The 18384-nt window shown below is 41.0% G+C and overlaps 2 protein-coding genes across 4 annotated transcripts; both read left to right on the plus strand.

Annotated features, from left to right (window-relative positions):
- Positions 1-452: 452 nt before the first annotated feature.
- Positions 453-7794, plus strand: LOC121194866 (trophinin associated protein). 3 transcript variants are annotated; one of them, XM_041057977.1, is made up of 14 exons: positions 453-603; positions 1062-1169; positions 1902-2139; positions 2230-2752; positions 2972-3090; positions 3277-3328; positions 3622-3767; positions 3904-3958; positions 4055-4137; positions 4230-4316; positions 5232-5342; positions 5460-5778; positions 6456-6655; positions 7190-7794. In XM_041057977.1, exons 2-14 carry the CDS (start codon positions 1108-1110, stop codon positions 7262-7264), a joined length of 2070 nt encoding a protein of 689 aa, XP_040913911.1. In that variant the 5' UTR covers positions 453-603; positions 1062-1107; the 3' UTR covers positions 7265-7794. The 3 variants fall into 3 exon arrangements, with proteins under 3 accessions (XP_040913911.1, XP_040913921.1, XP_040913930.1); XM_041057987.1 differs by having other exon boundaries at positions 5235-5342; XM_041057996.1 differs by having other exon boundaries at positions 4058-4137.
- Positions 7795-8630: 836 nt separating this feature from the next.
- pfkma (phosphofructokinase, muscle a) lies at positions 8631-18190 on the plus strand. Its single transcript, XM_041056239.1, has 22 exons — positions 8631-8828; positions 9946-10019; positions 10167-10244; positions 11059-11248; positions 11974-12139; positions 12354-12398; positions 12662-12770; positions 12891-12986; positions 13085-13177; positions 13283-13408; positions 13572-13636; positions 14398-14461; positions 14605-14751; positions 14941-15011; positions 15126-15213; positions 15355-15507; positions 15594-15758; positions 16000-16061; positions 17089-17200; positions 17322-17421; positions 17597-17702; positions 17794-18190. The coding sequence occupies exons 1-22, from the start codon at positions 8738-8740 to the stop codon at positions 17933-17935; spliced, it is 2343 nt and encodes a 780-aa protein (XP_040912173.1). The 5' UTR covers positions 8631-8737; the 3' UTR covers positions 17936-18190.
- Positions 18191-18384: the final 194 nt, after the last annotated feature.

An 18384-nucleotide genomic window follows, 5' to 3' on the forward strand; every position in this document is an offset into this window, starting at 1 on the left:
TATCAGTAGTAGTAGTAGTATTTAACAAAAATAATTATAATTCTTATCATTCTCATTATTGTTATAGATGTTGGTAGGGTCAAGTTATTCTCAGTACCCACCTACCCACCCACCTACCTACCTACCTACTTACCTACCCACCTACCCACCTACCTACCTACCTACCTACTTACCTACCCACCTACCCACCTACCTACCTACCTACCTATATCTTACTACAAAGTTCCATTCTGTGCTATTGTGCTTGCGGGTGGGGGGAGGCCGCGGCAAAAAGCAGTCACATGGTAAAACAACTTTCGCGTCGTTACCATGGAGCTGTTTATGAAAACCCGCTGCTCATTGGTCGGAGAAATCGCCATGACCAAGGTGCGAGCAGCCATTGGCCGGTACAGCTTCCTCTTGCGGCCAATGGCGAAGCGCGCTTTTTACAAACTGCTGCGAGTCCAGGAAGTTGACAGCCCACCGTGGTGTGAAAGGACGAAACAAGGGATCTTTAAATCTGAGCAAAACGCTTGGAAAACTAAAACATTTGGAATTAATTGTACGAGAAAGACTTTACTGGATGTTCAGAAGGAATTAACAGTGGCCCTTTTGTATTTTAAAGTACGCGGTAACGGCTTTACATGTGTATGTAGCATGTGCTAACGATAACAGCCTTAAATTTATCCTCCTGCTCTTGTTAAAGCTAATTACTCTTGGTAATGTTTGTAGTTAACACGATGGTTTGTGACAGCAAGCAGGGTTGACTACTATCTATTATGTGCTCTGTTTATTACGCAAATAAATAACATTATTTATTACCTGATTAGTATTTTTCACAGTGCTACTGATGGTGGGATTTGGCTTCATGGAACCCTAGCTTTATCGACTTGCTTGTTTGTGTTTTCTCCTATCTTTGGAGTAAATTTTAAAGCTTTAAAAAGAGTCCTAGTCTGATGTTTTTGGTTCTGCAGGTGCATGTGTTTTGACCATCTTTGTACTCGCTTTGCTGTTAGCGTTTAAGGTGTCTCACGCTTGGTTGCTCAACTTTCATTTGGTATTTCCATTTCTTGCTTCTCTAGTTCTTCTTCACACCTTCAATAGCCACTTCCTCCTCCTGTCATCATTATGGATTCCTCTACAGTCCTTCGCCAGCAAAGTCAGAACAAAATCCACAGTGACTTAATGAGGTAAGCCAATTTAGAAAGTATGAGACACATTTCTTCCAATTTCTTTCTCAATCTTCTTCTCCTTGCCTTTTGGGCAGGGTACTGAATGCTTTTTTTGGTAACAATATTCAGACAAGCTGTGGCATTCAAAAAATGATAGATTCATGTTGTTAACGCCAAATTCTGCCTCAGCAGAAATTGAGATTGATTGAATCAGGCTACATTTTCACAGTCTTCAACTGTTCTGTTTTTGTGAGCCTATGCCCACTATAGCTTCAGATTTCTGTTCTTGGCCCAACGTGGTCTTCTACTGTTGTATCATCGCGTTATGTATTCTAAGATGCTTTTCTGTTCACCACAGATGTAAAGAGTGGTTATCTGAGTTACTGTAGCCTTTCTGTCACACCTAACCAGTCTGGCCATTCTCCTCTGACTTTTCTCATCAACAAGATATTTCAGTCCACAGAACTGCTGCTCACTGGCTGTGTTTTGTTTTTGGCAAGATTATGAGTTAAACTCTCGAGACTGTTTTGTGTAAAAATCCCAGGAGATCAGCAGTTTCAGAAATACTTAAACAAGCATGTATGGCACCAACAATCATGCCACATTCACAGTGTTTGATGTGAACATGAATCGAATCTCCTGACCTACATCTGCATTGCACTGCTGCCACATGGTCAGCTGACTGGATATTTGCATGAATAAGCAAGTGTGCCTTTGTTCCTAATAAAGTGACATTTTTTTGCCACACAGAATGAAGAATGAACATAACAAAATGCCAGTGGACACAAAGGCTTCCAAACTTGTGTCTTCACCTCACCTTTCTAAAAAAGACAGTGAGAACAAAGATCCAGGAAGCTCAGAAATGGGTAGAAAGGCAGCTGTGCGACCAGGTGTAAGCAGGCTTCCAGTGCTTGCAAAATCTCTTCGTCTCCAGACTCCCTGCGACTTCAGCCAATCCCACTGTAGGTGGGAGGAGAAACCTCTGGCTGTAAGTTCCTCCTTTCTGTCCTGTAAATTTAAATGTTTTTATTCAGTCACATCGTGGTTATATTCTTAACACTTTATCATTGTACTACAGGGTAAAACTAAGAAGAAAAAGCCATGCACCAGGCCTGTGCCGTTTAACCTGTCTCAACCCAAGAGTTCAAGAACCACCAGAACAGATCAACAGCCCCTAACCGTGCCACCATCCCAGACTGGTGCTCATGCTGTCCAACCTGAAAGCAATGCATGCAGTGCTCATCTAAAGACGCATTACGTAAATTCAAAACCTACTAAACATCCAGCTGTGTTAAACAGCCATGTGGGCTCATCACATAAGTCTCATGGAAAGGCTACAGAAAATCTATCCCACCTGTCAGAACAGTGTGGCCTTCTCAACACTTTAAAGACTTCAGGCACTTTGTCCAATCCTCTGTCAGCCATTTCTAATAACACTCTGCATCAGAACAGTGCTCTGTCTTCTTCGCAGCCTGCTCTTAGTGCAGAGACCTGTTTGGAAAACATGAACCTGCTCAGTCTCAAAGATCCGACCAAGACATCACATTCTAGCCAGAACACACAGCCGACCACCCAGGTTAATTTTTCAAACGGTTCAACTGGTAAGTTGAGCACATTTCTCCAGGTCAATAGATTTATCTCACCTACAACAAGGCAATTGTAGCTTAGAATTAATTTGATAGCTAGAAATGTTTGCATTTTCAGGATAGTCTTCTCTCTGTTTTTTAGTTGTGACTTAGTGACTCATTTCTCACTTGTTTGTCCTTTGTCCTGTCCTCTAGTAAACGGTGTTTCTAAGGTCAATGTCTTATGTATTTTAGACAGCGGGGAGAACTTCCAGCCTGACCATGCGGCTTTGGTCACTATACTCCAGAACAAGGAAGTAAGCACCGCAAGTCTGGGTTCTGCAACTCCACAGTCCAAACCGTATAACTATCTGGTGAGATGGTTTGATAATAGTTGTTTACCGCCTTCTTTTACAGATGGGGTTGTTATTGAGGTGTTGGTTTTTAGTTTTTTATTTTTGTCTGAATAGTGATTTTTTTTTAACTGTTTTAATGTCATACATCTTGAGAAGGAGTCCAATAATCATCTGTGTATTTGCTGGTGATTCTCTTGTGTGCAGCCCCAGCGGGTGTCTGTCATGAAGAGTCGACAAAAAGCTGGACCCACCACAGGTTAGCATGAGACTGAAAACACAATGTGTAATTTAATAAACAGCATGTGGAACTGTTCCTTTTAAGTTAGTGATTTTTTTGTTCTTTGCTGTCTACTGGATATCAACAAGTAAAAGTAAGAAGCTCCAAGTGATGTTTCTTCATCTTATTTACTCAGAACACCAATGAAAAAACCCAAAGTAATCACATTTAAAAAGACATGAAACAGTGAAAACCAAGTACGCTTTATTAAACCTGAACAGAATTCAGTAGTGCTTGTCCAGTGAACTGTTCTCTTTGTGCTCTTCTTACAGGATCAGTAAAGTCAATGCAGTTCTCTCCAGACCCTGCTGCACTGCAAAGTATCCTCCAGAATGAGGGGGTGAAGGCTGGAGGGTTCATGGGCGCCACACCCCGGAACTCTGTTTGTCCGTCAGGCAGAGGCACTTCAGTCTACACAGTATGCACACATCAAATGTGTTTTCACTTCTGCTCTTCTTTTTTCTTATTTCATGTATTCTAGCTTTTTTTAGATTACCACACTGCTTTGAAGCGCAAACACTAAGTTTCATTTTCTGTGTTGCTTCCTTTCTCAGGCTCAGAGAGTGCCAGTTAGGAAAAATCATGCAGAGGCGACCGGCGGACCAGTGGGTAAGATGCAGCAGTTTTGCTCTTGTTGTCTTAGAAAACCGCATTCTTATCGCTTTTTCCTTTTATCTTGATGTGACTCGGCTGTTTTATTTGCAGCAGTAGCGCTCAGGGAGACTCCACTGAAGAAATGGACTCCACAGAGAGTCCGTGACACCAGACATCAGCCCATGTCTGCTATGGTTGGTATACATGTTCTGTAGGTTCATATTATTATTGGGCGTGTTGCATTTCCTGCAGTCGCCTCTTTATCTCACAATGCTGCTGTTTTCAGAAATGGCATCTGTCCACACAACAGTCACCGTACGCCGGCACTCCCGCGCTGAAGAGCTGCAGAACCAACCTTCAGCCACACCAGGAGGTGAGGGAAGGAAATTAAGACAGTTTAATAATGTGTATAGAGATTTTACCCATGTCTGTGCTCCGCAAGAGTACTGTCTAATGGGAAAACAAAAAAAAGAAACATGGTGTGTATGAACAAATACATTTTGAGAATAATGAAACTGTCCTTGAAGGGTCTTTCACCAAATTCATCTCCATTAACGACTTGATCAATTTTTAATTTTTAATTTAGATTTACTGAACGGATACAACATTTCAGAAATGTAAAGATCTTCATAAACAACAGCATTGTTTTAAAAGCAGCAAACTGTATCTAAGTTGATTAAGTCAAGGTCGTCATTGTAGCAGTTGTTGGTGGGACTGAAATGTTTGACCCAGCCACTATGTAATGGGAGGAAATAAGAGGGCATACAGTTGCTGTATATGTCTCTGTGGATCTGAAAATGCATAAATAGGGTGTTTCTGTTCCTTTTTAGTAATGTCTTTGTTGTCTGAGTTAGTAAAATGTAGATTTCACAGCTGTGATAATTTGCCACGGTAAGTTAAGGTCCTCTTAAGAATTATAAGATTTTTCATGTGGGTTTTGACATGGGAGGATGGATGACTAAGATATTGAAGTATATTAAACTAAGCCTTGTAACCAAGGATCTCACCAAGGTTTTGGATTTTGAAGATGCTGACAAATTAATTTCTTAATTTGCCAAAATCAGTATTTGAAGAGCAGATTGCAGATTTTAAAGTTGGCGATGATGATGCCACACCACTGCTGCACTGGGGAAACTATATAATTCCATTTCAGAACAAAGACCATGTATGACAGATAGTCTTGAACCAAAGCATCTTACTGCTACCATCGCAGCATATAGTTTCACCAAAAATGAACATACTGTATTGTGCTCCGAACCGCAATTCATATGAGTTTCTCGCTTGTTAGCAGGAGGTCGTCCAGAGATTATTTGATGATCAAGAGGACGAGCAGAACACGAAAGTGACAGACAAAGATCCTGAGACACAAGCAGAACAGCTCCCAGTTCAGGCATCAAGTGTAAGAAATTAAAAACTTACACCCACACACAGATCCATATTGAATTACCACCTTCATCTAGTTACAGTGATTTATGAATAAATATATCTTGCTTTGTTTCTTCCCCCAATTCTCTAGACTAAAACCCACTGTGAAGAAAAGATAGAGGCAAGCAGAACTAATCTCAGTGAGGATGAGGAGAAGGAGCAGGAGCAGAGGACTGTGGGAGGACAGCCGTTCATCCAAGCGCCGCAGAGAGAGTCTGTCATTTTTTTCTCAACGGGCAAAAAGCTGTTCAGGGCCCCGCGTTCTGAGAAGCAGGAGAGCTCCTCCGATGAGGATCAGCACGGTCCAGTTTCATCAGATCAGAGAAAGGTGCTGCCGGTGCATGAAGAGACGTCATCTTCGTCAGAACCAGCCTGTCAGGTCAACCCTCCTGTTCAGAGTCTGCACAGAGGTAACACTGACATATCACATTCCCATCATAATTACACTCTCATAGAGTTAAACATACAGTCCTCATAATCTTCATAAGACTGTACTGACCTCAATATAAGAGTCTATTTTTTTTCCTGGAAATTACATTTGAGAAAGTGCAGCATGTATTATATTAGAGGACTAAACAGTTATTCAGATAGTTCAGATTTGTTTTTTCTGAATGCAAAAGCTACTGGCTCCTACAGAAAATGCTGCATGATGGGTTGTTTGTAGCCTTTATGTTGCTGGACTAGAGGGTTTCTTGAAATCATTTCACTGTGTCTGTTCCCAAAGTGTTTTGTTGTCTCAGTCAAGCCTTCAAGAGTTTCTGTATCGTGTAACCAAATATCTTTCACTTTTATGAGAGAACAAACAGTATCATAGGGAGACTTTAGCAGGATTCATCTGAAAGTGGTTTTTTTTTTCTTTAAAAACGTCTATTGTAAAATAGGGGATCATCTTATAAAAATTGCTGGCTTATATTTGGACCAATAAGGTATTCTGATTGCTCCAATATTTTTAATTTGTAGGGGACAGTGTACAATATTTCATAGAAATATTACCTTTTGATGTATTTTATGTTACTTTCAGTTTGTGAACATCAGCTTGGATTTCCACTGTGACACATGTTTAAAAGTGAGACTTTTTGTATCACAGACATTGTTCAGAAGAGTTGTGGTCTGAGTCCTGCTGTGGCCTTGCTGCGTAAGCGTCTTCCTCCGCTGGAGGAGCTACGCATGGACGAGGAGGTGGCCACCTACACCTCAGTGTCTGTCCCCGCTGCTCCCGGATTTGTCCCACCTCGACCTCGCTGTGGAAACCCGTTGGCCTCCATCCTGCACCTCGAAGAGTCCTCTGTGAGTACACCGCAAACAGTGTGCAATCAAGCATGAACAGTAGAATAAGTTGCCAGAGCAAAATATGTGTTCATACTGCTCATTTTGTCTGACCAACTGCACTGGGAAATACAAAACAGCATTTAATACAAAAAAAAAAACTAGAAACAAAGAACAGATGTCTAAAGCCGCTAGAATCTTGGAGCCCCACCATTAGTGTGTTGTGAGGGTGAAGCCAGAGAAAATGTCATGTGATCATTAAAGGAACCATGTTTTGGTAAAAACAAAAGGAGGGATAAAAAACAAACAGGGGGTGGTGACAGTGATGTCTTTTATTGTCACAGCACTGCAGGTTTTGACCAAAGACTCAAAACTGAAAATTTGATACCACTCTCCTCTCTCTTAGTAATACAGCCCAGCAAGTTGTCATATTTAGTGGGACAGTGACATGCTAAATGGCACATAGCACTTTGAAACATTAAACATATAAAGGAAATCTTTCTCTTCATATAAACAGACACCCAAGCTAATACAAATTTTCCTTTTGTTTTCCAGAGATTTGTACCAATTGGCTTCGATCTCCCCTCTGGTCCTTCTTCTCCACTCAGCTCTCCACTGCAGGAGAGATGATTTGCACTACAAACACAGTATTTGTTATTACTGTGAATATCCAGAGTGGATAAGCTTACACTGGTGAACTGATGAGACTTTCTTTAGCAGAACTAATGACGATTGTCATTAAACACTGTTGTTGCCAGCCTTAATACAGATCCAAAGAACACTGCTGGTATCTGTTGTTTTTTGTTTTTTTTGTCTTAGAAATGTTTGTACTTTCAATAGATCCTGGAAAAAATAGAGATTATATCTGGCATCTTTTATACTAAAGGCCCTCACGTTTGTCAATAATGTAGATGCACAGCTATTAGATATAATGTTTATGACATGAATCCAGAACTAAATGTGGAAAAATAAATGTAAAGGGTCAATGAAGACACTAGATTTTATCAGTGTTATAGCTATAGCATACATACAGATTAGGATGGCTCTGAGCAGTGTTATTTGTTGTTATTTGTAATTCTTTTAACAAAACAGAATCTTGTTGTGTGGATTGAAAATGATTAAAGTTCAGAATGTACAGTGTTTATAATAAATGTATAGATATATGACACTGGTTACCCTTGACTGAACTTCATGAAAGCACAATACTAAATTGCTGCAGTAGCTCTTTAACTATTTAACACAATGTTCTTTATTAAGTCTTCATGTAATGCTGTTGCCACTCAAATGAACTGAAGATATGGAAAAGATTTATCTTTATTGGATGGAACAAGATATGCCATATTGTCTTGCATTCCCCAGATGTAGAGTTCAAACCTTTTTCTGGAAACATGTTACAAGGTCCACGTATTGGCATCATGTGTCCTGTTGAGAAAGGAGACAGTAACACACCCTGCTGCTGGATGAGGAGGCAGTTTTCATTTGGGATTAAATATCAAACAAAATGAAAAGCTCCTGAGACCAAGAGATGAATTCAAAAAGCTTATGTTGTGTGACAAACTATTAATAAAAAAGCCAATGGTATTCTATTTAGAATAGAATAGAATATACTTTATTAATCCCTTTGGGAGGTCCCTTGGGGAAATTTGGGATGAAATGAAATGTGAAATGAAATGAAATGAAATGAAATGAAATGAAAGGAAGAAAAGAATTCACATCAAGCTGGGAAATGCAAAACAGCAAAATATTTAAAATAAATAAATTTAAATTCCTTTCCATTGCTTTGCTGCGTTGTAGGTACTAATTGGAAGTAACTCATCTGAAGTGGATTCAAACTGTTTCCTGTCACATTAGGGCCATGTGCATTGTGCCTGCCTGTAACTGTCCACTGCAGGTGGTTACAGGACCTGATGTATATTTAGTAGAGTTGTGTGAGTGGTGGAGGGGTGTCAGCAGGAGGGGGCTCGGGGCAGGAGTCTATAAAGCTTGCGCCTTCACTCGTGCCTCCCCCGAGAAGTAGAGAGTAAAGGAAGAGCAACCACACTCTTTTCTTTCTCCTTTTCTTTTCGTCTTGCCCAACCTGTCTGTCCAGGTTCCTCTGGGAACATGTCCAAGAATCTCCATCCAACCATGGACCCCACAAAGATGGGGCTCGGACGGTCCATTGCCGTGCTTACGTCAGGAGGGGACGCCCAAGGTAAGCAGTGGATGAGGCTCCAATATTCTACTCACTTCTTTATGTTTTTTTGTTAACTGTTAAAAATGAGTCACAGAAAAGGGGGAAAAGCTGTCGGGCAGCCATCTTCCCTGCTGGTGTGTCTCTGAACACAATGCTGAATCCCAGCCAGCTGCAGAAGCACTGGTCTCTTTATATTACAGGCGCCAATAAAGTATTGTGTTAATGCTCTGACTGCATGTCATTCAAGAGGCAAAGAACAAAAAGGGCAAGCAACATTTTTCCAAGATGTCAGAGTAGCACAGTTGAAAGCCAGCTGTCAGAAGATGATGGATATTTGGCTGTAAATCCAATTTGAAGTCCTGAGTGTAATAAGAATTATGTCTTGGATTCACCACCAGTGGCTTAATGTCCTTACAAATGACAGACAACACTCATCAACTCTCACAGAAGGCCAAAATTATGTAGCAGATTAAGATTACAAAAGAAGTTTCGAGTTGCAAGTTTTATCTAAGATTTATTTAAGATATCGTCCATACAAGTCGTCTTCCTTTGTCGAACTTCAGATTTGACCTTAAGCTTCTATGGACAGTCACTCCATCAGCTCTACTTGAAGCTGAACTCTGCGATGTCTTGTGTTTGTCTCATATTCCTGTGCAATCTTTCCCTCCAAACCTGACTCCAACCCTCTGTGTAGAGGCTTTATCTACCCCCTTGTCCCCCTTGCACGTTCCCTTATTTCACATCTTTGGGGCTAATTTTAGTGGCAGTGACCTTTTTCTGGTATGGAGGAGAGAAACGCCCCCCCATGCACAGCTGCTGTCTGGTGAAACAAGAGCTGCAAGAACTGCCAGCCTACCACAACACAAACGCATGCTGTGGCCTTTAGTGTACGGGACATCCAGGGTGAGATGGTACACAAGACATACAGTCCCACAAACTCAGCTCCAGACCTTTCCCTGTGGGTATTTTTGTCTCATCTCTTGTCAATGTAGAGGTCACATCGCTTAAAGGTTAAGATGGATCTAAAAGGTCCTCTGACAGGATGTGTAAAGTAGGATTTGACACCGACATTGTCTTGTAATGTGTGTAAATTAAACTGTAAGTCATCACAGATCGTGTCATTTGTGTGTCTCAGGTATGAACGCTGCTGTTAGAGCCACAGTCAGAGTAGGTCTTTACACCGGAGCCAAGGTCTACTTTGTTCATGAGGTATGGGCTGCATACAGGCTACAGTGCACTGACGTACTAAAATTACAAATTAATACAAGACAGAGACTCTTAAGCTAGGGTTGCATCTGTACATCAGGCAAAACCGTATCTGTATTCAGCTACAGCGTATGTTATCGTGTGCTGCAGGGCTACCAGGGCCTGGTGGATGGAGGGGATAACATTCGTCCCGCCACATGGGAGAGTGTGTCCATGATGCTTCAGCTGGTGAGTGAAGTTCAACCAAGTAAAAAAACACACAGCCACACAATGCAACTTAATCATGTGAGCCAAATATTGTCTTGTGGTATCTAGACGTGCATACATTTTTTAATTTCTTTACCATGGAGTCAAGTCTTGTGTTGTATTGGGGATAGCAGCAGAAATCTCAAAGGTGAATATCTCAAAACCTGTTCAAATAAAGTGAAACTATCTGCATGGCTGGACTTGACAAGAGGTAACTGAGAGGATCTATTGTTTCACAATATGGGTAAAGTGACCCTTTGACCTTTGGCGCACTTGCTTCACTTGGAGTCAAGAGCTTTCTCCAGGTCTCACAAGCTCTGATAACATGAGAAACAATTTTTTTAAGCAATGATATTGAACGGCTGACCTGGTGCTGTGACTGAAGGATGATGGAGATGCAAACAATCGTCAAGCTTGTGATTCACATTTTTTTCCTATCATCTCAGCTGTCTAAATAAAGTGGCCTGGCAGTGGAGAAGACATGACATGCTAAGATTCATGAAGTGTGTGAAAGTGAGCAGTGGACTGGGCACAGGCTCTGGCAAATTACAAGGATATCACCTTCAAAGTGCCTGCCCCATTTATTCAACATGATGCAAACTCACATGATGTGACTTAAAAGCATCTTAATGAGCCCAGTTCCACACTGTTATAAAGCTGCTCTGATGTACATTTCTCCATAGAGATTAATATTTAAGGAATAATACTGGATAATAACATTTTCTTCTTCCTTCACAGCCATATAACGTTTTTGTATTGGTAAGGGTGTTAAAAACAGCTTCTTGTCATGTTTTAGGGAGGCACTGTTATCGGAAGTGCCCGCTGCAAGGACTTCAGAAACAGGGAGGGTCGTTTGAAGGCAGCCGCCAACCTGGTGAAGCTGGGCATCACCAACCTGTGTGTGATCGGAGGCGACGGCAGTCTGACTGGAGCCAACCAGTTCAGGACTGAGTGGAGCGGACTGCTGGTTGACCTGGTCAAAGCTGGTAAAGAGACAAACCTGGTGGTTTTGAGAATAATAATGAGCCCTGAGTGAAATCTGCAAAAACCTTCAGCCTTATCCCCTCAGAATCTCTGTCTGAGCTTCTTTTCTAATCCTTCACTAAAAGACGGATTGACGTTGGACTTTAATACAGGAGACTGCTGTTTGAGTTTGTTTGGGGATTGTTTCACTGGCCACATGGTTATTACTGGAAGCAAGATGACAAAGGTACACTTCTAATGCTTAAGGTTTTCATCACACCCTGTTTTTGATACTGTTAATTACATTTTCAACAGGCCTCTATACAGTATCATTACTTGCAGAGTCCCCAGTTCCTGCCTTAGATTCATATTACCTACCTATGCATACCTACAGCATGAGTTTGATTGGTTGCACTGTAAACAGACACACAGTTGCCCTTCTGCTGTGTTTCTGATAAAGCAGAGTTTTTGCTGCCCCCCCCCGGATTCTGGGATTTATAGTATTACACCTCACTCATGTCATGATATCAAACAGGATTGAAATCTTTACAACTTTAATAGAGAAGTTAGATTTATTTATATAGTCCAATATCACATATCACAAATTTACCTCAAGGAGCTTTACAGTCTGTTCAGCATATAACACGTTCTGTCCTTAGACCTTCAAATTGGATGAGGTAAAATGGAAGAATGGAAAAAATGGAAGAATCAATAAAATATCTGAGCCCGTTCTTTAATTTTTTTGTAGGTACAATTACAGAAGCAGAAGCCAAGAAATCTTCCCACCTGAACATTGTTGGCATGGTCGGCTCCATTGACAATGACTTCTGTGGCACCGACATGACCATTGGCACTGACTCCGCCCTGCACCGCATCATCGAGGTGGTGGACGCCATCACCACAACAGCACAGAGGTCAGACACTGTATAACTCAAAATAATATAATGCAGCATGAGGCCAGTCTCTCGTCTGTATGTTTCTGGCCCACTGAGAGGGTGTACACACAGAATATGCAGATGCTTAAATGTGTTATCAGAAGGAAAATTTCACTTTTTAAATATCATCCAAAACAGGACATATTTATCACAGTTATCTTCTTTATCACTCATAAAATATGTTCATCCACAGCCACCAGAGGACATTCATCCTGGAAGTGATGGGCAGACACTGTGGGTCAGTACCTTATGTGTTTGGTATATTTGTGTGTGTGTGCGCATTGTGTGCTGACGGGGACACGTCTGTGTGTGTGTTCACGTAGTAGCATACAATGTCACTGGTCCAAAATATAATATATTTCCATCTATTTATAAAAAAAAAGCCATATCATGATTGCACGTTTGCTGGAGAAATGTCAAATGTACCTGTTTACAGTCATGTATACATATGCCTGAATTATCTACAGATACAGCTGGTACATGGGTTTATCTTGGCTGCAGGTACCTGGCCCTGGTGACGGCTCTGTCCTGTGGAGCCGACTGGGTGTTCATCCCAGAGATGCCACCAGATGACGGCTGGGAGAACCACTTGTGCAGGAGGCTGGCAGACGTATGTGTGTCTTTATCTGCAGATGGAGATGCAGGCCAACAGTGTCATCTCTTTGTGCATGTCAATCAGATTGCACGAATGTAATTTTTATTGCTTTTGATTTTTTAAAACATTTTTCAGCAAAGGGCCCGAGGTTCTCGTCTGAACGTGATTATTGTAGCTGAGGGTGCGATATCCAGAGATGGCAAACCGATTACATCTGAGCAGATCAAAAAGGCAAGGCCTTCTTCGTGATATCGATGGGGGATAGTACTACAAGTATCAGAGACAATATGATGTAACATATTCTAACAGATTTATTTATGTTTCTTCAGCTGGTGACTGACAGGCTTGGCTTCGATACTCGCACCACTGTTCTTGGACACGTACAGAGAGGTGGCACGCCCTCTGCCTTTGACAGAATCCTGGTGAGTATCTCAGTAATACATCATATATAAAGGACAGCAAACATCTCTGACTCTGCTTCTCTTCACACACCTGACTCTGTATGTATGTGTGTGTGTGTCATCCAGGGCAGCAGGATGGGTGTGGAGGCGGTGATGGCGCTGCTGGAGGCCACCCCAGAGACTCCTGCCTGTGTGGTCAGTCTGTCCGGAAACCAGGCAGTCAGACTGCCGCTCATGGAGTGTGTGCAAGTGGTATGTTGAAATGTTTTCACCTCAGCATGAATACACCAGATTTAACCTTCTGTACTTCCTTCCTGTGTTGCTCCACTTGTTTCGGAGGTTATGCACTGTTAGGCAGTAGGTTATACACATTACAGTCCCTCTCACTCTCCCTCTCACTCTTTTTCCTTTACAGACCAAAGATGTGACTTCTTCCATGGCAGAGGGCAGATTTGAGGATGCCATCAAGCTCAGGGGGAAGTAAGTATTTTCCTCTTACTCCTCTTTTCCTCTTGCAGTGTAATAGCAATAAACAATTCAACTGATTCACCAAACATTGTTTTTGAGTGAAACATGATGCACTACGGCATTTGGGAGCATGCAAGCAGAATAATCATAGATTTTTATTTTTATTATGTTTATTGTTTAAGTCTCCTTCCACCCAAAAATATGCTTTGCACATTGTTACTTCTCTTGAACATTTGACCGCCATTGTGCAGAATGATGTTTGGCACTAGGATGCTGTTTTCACATTCATCTTCATTTCAAAATTAATTTAGCAATATCATTTGCAATTGTTAATTTGTCAGTTATGACAGGAAAAGAAATATGTGAACTGGCAGACTGGCAGAATATTTTTTCACTTTATAATGCATCATTTAGATTCAGTTTTTATAATATCTCTTTAAAATTGGTTAATTTATTAATCGATAATAATCAAAATCTGTAAAAGTCCATAATTATTTCTTAGTTCATTGGCACACTCCAGGCTCCATATTAGCACAGTCTTAATGGACTGAACAAATAAAACACATAGGTTATAGTAAAAACACAGAACAAAGTCAATAAAACACAGAAAAACATAAAGCTAAAATAAAATAAAATAATAAAAAGCATCAGTGTTATAACTGATAGAGATTAATATCGCCACTGAGATATTTAAAAAGGAAAAGATTTATTTTTAATTTTGATGATGACGTAGCTCAGAACAAGTGGCGCTCAGTTATTTTTGTGATTTACAGGAGTTTTGAGAACAACTGGAACACATACAAACTGCTGGCTCACATCAACCCCCCAGACGTTAAGGTGAGGAGCTGCTGTTTTCTAAACCAGACTCTTATGACTGTTAGTAAAGGTTATTCTTAATGAAAAAGGAATTAATGAGTTCACTGTTTACACCAACACTTCAAACTCTTCAACAACCTCTTTCTCTTCCTGTCCTACTTCAGAGTAACATCAATGTGGCCATCATGAACATCGGAGCTCCCTGTGCTGGTATGAACGCTGCGGTTCGTGCAGCAGTTAGGATGGGCATCATCCAGGGTCACACCATGTTGGCTGTCCATGACGGCTTTGATGGTCTGGCTCAAGGACAGGTAACTATATAATTTCCCCCTTTTGTTAAGATTTGTGTTTTGTCATCTTGTGCTAAGGAACCCAGGAAAAAAAATCTTATGTTTACACCTCATGGCTCAAGATCTATGAGCCTAAATATAAAGTTCTTTATGAAAGGTTGCTTGTCTCTACTTCCTGTTGTTGGTATTTAACATTTTCTTTCACTACAGATTGAGCCCATTACCTGGACTACAGTTAGTGGCTGGACTGGAAAGGGAGGCTCAATGTTGGGCACCAAGAGGTAAAACATTAGTTGATTTTTTTTCCAGTGACTCAGCTTTATTGTAAAGAAAAACTGGCTTTTTTCCAAGACTACAGAGCTTTTTATTGTGTTCTTTGTCTCAATTTAATAAAGAACTCTGCCAGCTAAAATACTGGAGGAAATCAGCCAGAACATTGCCAAGTTCAACATCCACGCTTTGGTGATCATCGGTGGATTTGAGGTAAAATGTGACAGATGACATCCAGAAGTCATGTGTAAATGTTGGTAGACCTTTCTCTCAGCCTCAGTATTGAATTCACCAGTAATAGGAAAGCTTGAAAGCACATAAACAAATTAATCTTCATCTTTTCCCCTGTTACAGGCCTATGTGGGAGGCCTGGAGCTGGTTCAGGCTAGAGAGAAGTATGAGGAGATGTGCATTCCCATGGTGGTGATCCCCGCCACCGTCTCCAACAACGTCCCTGGCTCCGACTTCAGCATCGGCGCTGACACTGCCCTCAACACTATCACCTCTGTCAGTGCTGTAGCATCAGATACACACACAGACATATGCATAAAACAGTCGGGAGCTAAACACATTTCTGGTATGTTTCTCTGCAGACCTGTGACAGGATCAAACAGTCCGCAGCAGGGACCAAGCGCCGTGTATTCATCGTCGAGACTATGGGTGGATACTGTGGCTACTTAGCCACCATGGCCGGTCTGGCTGCTGGAGCCGACGCTGCCTACATCTTTGAGGAAAAATTCAGCATCAAAGACCTGGAGGTGAGCTAATCATGCAAGAACAGGGCCTATTTGTCCCGTTTTCAATTTGTTATGTCGTAATATCAAAAAAGTCCTTGAATAACTTAAAGTCTTAGTGATGGATACATATGGTCGAGAAAACTCTTGACTGGAAAAAAAAACCCCACCAATGAAGAGTGGACTGGATTCTGTGGTCTTCATTTACAGTCAACAGATTTCAGTTTTATGAGATGAGTGTCTGATCTGTGGATTTGGTCTATAGGTGAATGTAGAGCATCTGGTGGAGAAGATGAAGACAACAGTGAAGAGAGGTTTGATTCTCAGGTGGGTTTTGTTCACATGTGACCAAGAAGGGTAGCTGATATGAACTGGACTACATTGCCCTACCACGGCAAAACACACGAAGCTAACTACATATTTGGTCAAAACTGACCTAACTTACTTTAACATAGAAATTATTAAACAAATGAATACATTTTGGGGGAAATTGTATGGAAATTTCTTAGGAACTATAATAGAGAGGGAACAACCAAACTACAGTGACTGTGAAGGCTAGTGGGTGAACTTTTCCTGTTTCCTGGAATTGAAAAATCTATTTTGATGCTTCACAATTCCAGTAATTGAGTTTTTACACTACATAAATTAGACCATAGCTACATCTTAAATTATAATGGAGAGTGACAGGAACACCAGGTAAACACCAGATCCTGCTAAATGCTAACTAGTCTTGAATTCACATGATTTGATGCGATCTTTATATAGCTGCTCAAAATGTATTTATTAAACAAGCTGATTACTTTAAAGAAACACAGGAAAAACAAAATATTTTATTTCTTTTTTTTAAGGTTTATGTAAGGTCTATGACAGTAATCCATAATTGAAAGTCATGAAAGTGAGGTATTACTGTTTTGTATCTGTTACACAGTTCAGCTAAGAGCCTTCAAACTTCAAAGCCTTTTTCCTCTACTGTTTCTGTGATTACTGTTCTGTGACTGTAAAGCAGAATAATGTTCAAATGAATTATCTCCTACGAATAAATCTTTTTCACTGAAAAGACAGGTGTAAATTGTAAAATGAATGATGGCTGTACAGTTCATTAAGCTGCTTCAGCTTTAGGGTACTGGTGTTCTTCATGCTGACTCACTGTCACACAGTCATGACTCACTGGAACACTTGAATAGAACAGAGTCATTGTTAATGTTTTTAGTAACACCTGTCCTTTTCCTGCCATGATGAGTCAAAATGTCTGCTGTGAAGAGCAGCTCTTACTCTAGAAGCATATAAACTAACTGCAAGACCATGTCCTCCCAGATGACAGTACATGAATCTGTCACTGTTCGTTCTACCTTAGGAATGAGAACTCTAATGCCAACTACACCACTGACTTCATCTTCAACCTGTACTCAGAGGAGGGCAAAGGCGTCTTCGACTGCCGCAAGAATGTTCTTGGACACATGCAGCAGGTCTGTTCACGTGGCGAAGTGTAGAAACGACTCCAAATAAAAAGTACCTGATTTTCTCCCTGTTTTTCTACATTTCTGCATGTGATGGCTGATAAATGTGTGTGTCCTCTGTCGTCTACAGGGCGGCACTCCAACACCCTTCGACAGAAACTTTGGCACAAAAATGGGCGCCAAGTCTGTTCTGTGGCTGACTGAGAAACTCAAGGAATGCTACAGGCATGGTATGTCCACATAAAATCAAATGCTCCTGCTACACATATTCATTATATTTTCATATAATAATACCGACAGGCATAGGTAGAATGTATCTAAGTACATTTATTGAAGCACTGTACTCATCATTTTGATGAGTACAGTGCATGGCTTGTTATAACTTTCACTTCCTGTGTTCTTTAGGTCGTATCTTCGCCAACACACCAGACTCTGCCTGTGTACTGGGCATGAGGAAGAGGGCGCTTACCTTCCAGCCACTCGCTGAACTGAAGGCAGACACAGATTTTGAGTAAGACATATTTTCTGTATGACATACACTGTACTACTAGTAACAACTGATGGTGGTGAATAATGACTTGATCCTCCCTTGTCTGCTGCAGGCACCGCATCCCGAAGACACAGTGGTGGCTGAAGATCAGGCCCATCATGAAGATCCTGGCCAAGTACAACATCAAACTAGACACAACTGAACACGCTGACATGGAGCATGTGATCAAGAAGAGGAGTCCTCTTGGGAAGTAGACTCAGTCTGCTTTTTCAAGGGGCACAGGGACGGAGCAGGGCAACTTCTCTGTTCCTTTACAATTTTTTTTCTTGTCCAACTATCTGTCCACATGCCTTGGTAAAAGAGCTGCTGTCTTACTTGTTCTTATCCTGAATGTGTGCTTTCTCATTTAGTGTTTTGTGGCACTTCCAGCTCTCAAAAACATTCAGTCAATCAATTTTGAAGAAGATACAAGATTTCAAGAAACAGATTAAAGATATATTTCAAGAATATGTTGCAGTGCTGGTCATTTGTGTTAAATGTAGAGAAACTAGGAGGATCTTATTCTCAGGTTTGTGGAAATAATTTCACATAGAAATGTGTACAGCACATACAGTACACTGATCTGATTAAACTACTCCCAAATAAAGGTTTTCAACATGCAGCTATGATTTTTGGACCTTTGGGACAGATGTGGGAGAAAAAC

Source organism: Toxotes jaculatrix, chromosome 2 (genome assembly GCF_017976425.1).
Source record: "Toxotes jaculatrix isolate fToxJac2 chromosome 2, fToxJac2.pri, whole genome shotgun sequence".
In the NCBI taxonomy this organism is placed as follows: domain Eukaryota; kingdom Metazoa; phylum Chordata; class Actinopteri; family Toxotidae; genus Toxotes; species Toxotes jaculatrix.